General features: G+C 36.0%; 1 protein-coding gene across 1 annotated transcript in view; it reads right to left on the bottom strand.

The window, feature by feature from the left end:
- The window catches only part of LOC110445193 (mucin-5AC-like), a 38,512-nt gene that overhangs the window by 15,314 nt on the left and 17,887 nt on the right, over positions 1 to 5,311 (bottom strand). Inside the window, exons 6-7 of the mRNA XM_021489674.1 lie at positions 3,696 to 3,954; positions 1,746 to 1,951 (exon numbers count right to left, since the gene is read on the bottom strand). Of these exons, the coding sequence (XP_021345349.1) occupies positions 1,746 to 1,951; positions 3,696 to 3,954 (465 nt within the window). The remainder of the gene's footprint in view (positions 1 to 1,745; positions 1,952 to 3,695; positions 3,955 to 5,311) is intronic.

Here is a 5,311-nt window from a genome sequence, read left to right as displayed (position 1 = left end):
TCCATGCATTTATACCCTATATATAGACATAGATACATAACATACACGATCCATGCATTTATACCCTATATATCCATGCATTTATACCCTATATATAGACATAGATACATAACATACACGGTCCATGCATTTATACCCTATATATAGACATAGATACATAACATATACGATACATATACGTTTGACACAGAACAGTTTTTTCCCCGAAAAAGTTGTTTTATAGCGTAACAGTAACAGTTACATCCACATAACTACATGTTGCTATTACGATAGTCGATGCGTGGTCTGTCGCCGAGACAGCAGTATTGACTGAAGAGCAGTTTTCTGAATTCCGGTTTTGATTGACAGATTTTTTTTAAATTGTCCTACTCTGCTAGAAAAAGTCGACATATAAATCTTTGGAATATTTTCTACTTTATCATCTATAACAAAAACAGATTAAAAAATAATGATTAGATGTCTAATAGCAAATAATAATAATAATAATAATTCGAGGTTCATCACAATCTAGTTCATAGGTCCCATCACTAGACCACCGTGCATCCATTAATAAAACATTAATGTGGTGTTTCTTATGAAAATTTGTCTGTTTATAACCAGATTTCTACATTAAACTAGTTTTCGTCTCTTTCGCAATAGCTTCGGCTTATTGTTTTCCTAACCGGTCAACTTCCAGGTTCCAAAAAGCATGTGTTTACAACATTGCTCACCTAATTCAAGGAATGACTCAATTCCGGTTTCAAGAAAATACGAAAATGGCTCTTCATTTTTTATTTTTTTTACAGATACCGCTTTACAAAAGGTATTTAAATCAATAAGTAATTTACTCACCTTACTTAGAACCATGTACACATTATATTACAAAATCACATCATGGACATAATCAAGAAAGTATTATTTATTAGTTCCTCCGCGAGTTTATATCTTCGTCAGTACAGAAGCAATACATATATTAGTTTAAATAAACACTTTCACGTATTTGAATCAAAAGGTTAAATTTGTTTCAATTATTATCTAACAAAACTGGAAAGCAAAACGCTTCGAGTTATTGTTCAAGTTACACCTTTAACGAGCAAATCTTCACTCGAACGTATTTACAATGGTGAGTTATACAGTTGCTATGGTAATGTAAAACAGACGTTGGGTAAACTGGTGAATGATACCCAGCTTATTCCGTCTTTGCGTATTGCAGAGTTATCTTCTCTTGGGAGCAGGTATTGATTGTTACGTCATTGGTTTGTGTGAGAAAATTACGTCGTTTTCTCAAAAATTGATGACGTTACTCACACAAACAAATGACGTAACAATCAATACCTGTTCACAAGAGCAGATAAATCTGCAATACGCAAAGACGGAATAGGCGAGATATCACAACTATAACTTAACATGACGCAATGTGCCGGAGATTTAATCGCACCTAATACAATAAAACTTTGTATAAGCACGAACTTCTTAAAGAAAAGTATATAAATATAACAACTGCACCTATAATTAAACGAATGCCATTAATATAACGTCATATCGTCAGTGATCGAAAGCAATAACACAGTAATATATCCCAGAGTACAAGGTGTGGTATAACTTAGATAAAGCCAGTATGACAGGTGATTATCTCATATCTCTTTTATTATAGATACACACCCAACACAATTACAATAACGTGATTCTACCGACCTACCGAGCTATGTCTGAACACCTGATATATAACCTCACCTGTCCATCAACTCACCTGTCAGTCTACTCACCTGTAAATACTGATTGACATTGTTGGTATCCGGGGACCATGCACCCATCAACAGATTCCCGTTCATATCGAAAAGTTCTTGCTTGTTCAGCACCCCTCTATCTGGCGAGTAGACCTGCGATGGGTCTAATTCCTCCTTCTCCGATGATGACGTCATAGTAAAGCTCGCGCCATATGGTGACGTCAACAGACTATCACCACACGAAGCTGAAAAGAATAAGTGCAATTTAACCTGAATAAACCTTTCCTGATACATGTATTTGATTATTTAGTTTGCATCAAGTTTGAAATACAATCGTTTTGCAAATCAATATATCTTTTTGTAGCAACAGAATTCCAAGCATCTTTAATGGATGAGACTTTAACCTGAGCAAAAGTGTCTGATGCTTCAAGTTTTCTTCGCTAATAATAACAATCCTGTAACCTGCTGGTATTTCTTGATATTCTTTACGAACATAAACCAGAAAATTATTATGAAATAAATTATACTAATAAAATATACAATGCCAAAGACTCATTGTGTAAAAAAATCTATTTATTTTTAGACAAACTGGGTTTGACCGAGTTGTGATAAGATGAAAGACTTGATAGATTGCACATGTGCTCAGCGTAGGGATAGAGTTTCGCGGACACAGAACACATCCCAATAACTACACAACTAAGCTAACTCCTGACAACAATTAATGAAACGTATGGCACAGAATACATCCCAATAACTACACAACTAAGCTAACAAATGACAACAATTAATGAAACGTTTGACAAACACAAGAAAAAGCATGGCATGAGTTTGCAATTGATATACGTTCTTACACTGTACTTCCGTCATTGTTACATTTGTATATTTGTTTGCACTTCGGTAAATTCATATTTGTGGATGAAAGTAACAATACGACACCGACATTAAGGAATGGCAGGTTCTGTCAGGCTTCAAAGATAGTCAACATTATATACTATCACAAAGGGAGAATTCATGTTTATGACTGATGCATTTCATATTAGGGAGATATTAGCCAGGTGGCATATGACTAGTAGTTAGCGCCCGATAAGGCAGCACCTGCGAATTTCTCAATATTGTATTGATTAATATACATGCTTATGGTATTGACTGTATAAAACTGTATATCCATGTACTGTAAAACGCTTTAGAGTGGCTTATGTTAGCTAGATAGGGCGCTATATCAAATGTTGTATATATATATATATATAGTAACGCTCTCAAATTACATGCTTATATAACTTAATTATGTTTATATGCATATTCCAATTTTTAGCATATACTTTTTGTGATGATTTTCACCTAAACTTTTATTTATTTAAAACTGTATTCTACTGTGCTGACAAATCGTTGCCTCGTAAATCTCTGTTCTATTGCCTTTATTGCAATTTAAATTTTATGTACGGGTATATGAAATAGGAGATATATGGTTTTTACTTCAAATACCCATTTTCTCTTTAAATTGGTCATTTGTATTAACAAGGGACCAAATATAGATATGATGTCATTTAAAAACTATAATTATCTTATTATAATTATAGGGTTTTTTTAAGTAAGAAAACCCCTCTAAGGCTACAGCAATGAACAACAATCTGGTTTAATGTTATTGCTTTTGTGATTGCTATTGTTCCATTTGTCTAAATTGAAATCGCTCATATCCACAGTTAGGTACATCTTACCACAGACGCTTACCGTACAGCCTATGTGAAATAAGTCTTGCCTTACACGGATCGATCAAAGATTGCACAGTAACATAGATTCACCGTCTCTCAGCTGAGTATTTCAATTTATCTAATACAACAGCAGTTGTCAGAGTAACTATATGACTAATGGTAAATTGTTTTAAATTTAATAATAAAATGTACTAGTAAATTAATCTTTATCAACGAAAACAAGGTACAATGTTAACAAAGGAAGCCTCTAGGATAAATCTTATCAATACTGAATACTAACTGTTTGACTTTGCCGGTAACATTGTTGTCAGTGCTGTTACCATGGTTGTCTGAGAGGATTGTTGTGATGACGTCACAGCCCCCAGTGTCGTTGTCGCTGACGCTGCGGTCGTTTGTGTGGAGTCACAGCCAATCAGATCCATTCTCATTGCAATGTGATGATGCCACGTGGCCGGGTTGACCCGGATACATTTGGCTGTGACCGGCGCAGTCAGGTTGTTTGTCACCACCGTGTCCTCGTCTGTGTTTCCAGTGAATGTCTTCATTAAAATCACAAAAAGAAATAAAATCTAGAAGATGACTTGTTTAAGGATTAAATCATAATTTTGTAATATTCTTAAGATGTTTCAGTACTAATACATTTATTGAGTAAATAGTTTTTCTAAGATACATATGTATAATAATAATGATAATAATTCGCGGTTCTAATATACCGCTTAATCACAACCTAGTTCGTAGGTCGTCTTAAAGCGGTTCACAAATTATTATCCGTGGTTATAGGGCATTTGCAACCAGCCAATATATTTCTCAACGCCCTCGGAGCATACAGTCGGTGCTGCCATTTCGGCGCTCACAGCAAGCATTCAACAATTATAGTACTCCCCAACCACGTACCCATTTACAGTTGAGTAGACTGGAACAAGTGGAGTAAAGTATATTGTCCAAAGATACAGCACAGGGCCGTAACGTGACCCGAACCCGCAACCCTTCGGTCACGAGCCCGGCGTCCAACCACTAGACTATCGTGCCTCCTATTTATATCAGGATGGTGGGCACGATACATTGTCGTTGTAACACTAATGAATACCGGTCTGCCTGTCTACACCAGGTCAACAGTATAGTTCCATGTCTAATTAGGATGTATTGGCAATTTATATCTACTACGGCTATGAAACGAACACAATGCAATATATACAAAGACCAATGCCAAATAGTTCCCTATCAAATCAGGGTGACAAGATGTTTACAAGGGTCTTCGCTTTGCTTTGTATGATGGTAAAAAGGTACATTATATAGACATAAAAAACAAAATCATTTTGACCAAACTTGAAATCAAATAGGTTTTCGAACTAAAACGTGTGAGAGTAAAACAGTATAGTTTGTTTAGTTCGCAACTGAGATAACCCGATCTCACTTAGTTACATGTACTGTATAGTTCGCGACTGAGATAACCCGATCTCACTCAGTTACATGAACTGTATAGTTCGCGACTGAGATAACCCGATCTCACTCAGTTACATGAACTGTATAGTTCGCGACTGAGATAACCCGATCTCACTCAGTTACATGAACTGTATAGTTCGCGACTGAGATAACCCGATCTCACTCAGTTACATGAACTGTATAGTTCGCGACTGAGATAACCCGATCTCACTCAGTTACATGAACTGTATAGTTCGCGACTGAGATAACCCGATCTCACTCAGTTACATGAACTGTATAGTTCGCGACTGAGATAACCCGATCTCACTCAGTTACATGAACTGTATAGTTCGCGACTGAGATAACCCGATCTCACTCAGTTACATGAACTGTATAGTTCGCGACTGAGATAACCCGATCTCACTCAGTTACATGTACTGTATAGTTCGCGACTGAGATAACCCGATCTCACTC

Source organism: Mizuhopecten yessoensis, unplaced genomic scaffold, assembly GCF_002113885.1.
Source record: "Mizuhopecten yessoensis strain PY_sf001 unplaced genomic scaffold, ASM211388v2 scaffold2101, whole genome shotgun sequence".
In the NCBI taxonomy this organism is placed as follows: domain Eukaryota; kingdom Metazoa; phylum Mollusca; class Bivalvia; order Pectinida; family Pectinidae; genus Mizuhopecten; species Mizuhopecten yessoensis.
This window is presented reverse-complemented; position numbering and strand designations above follow the sequence as displayed.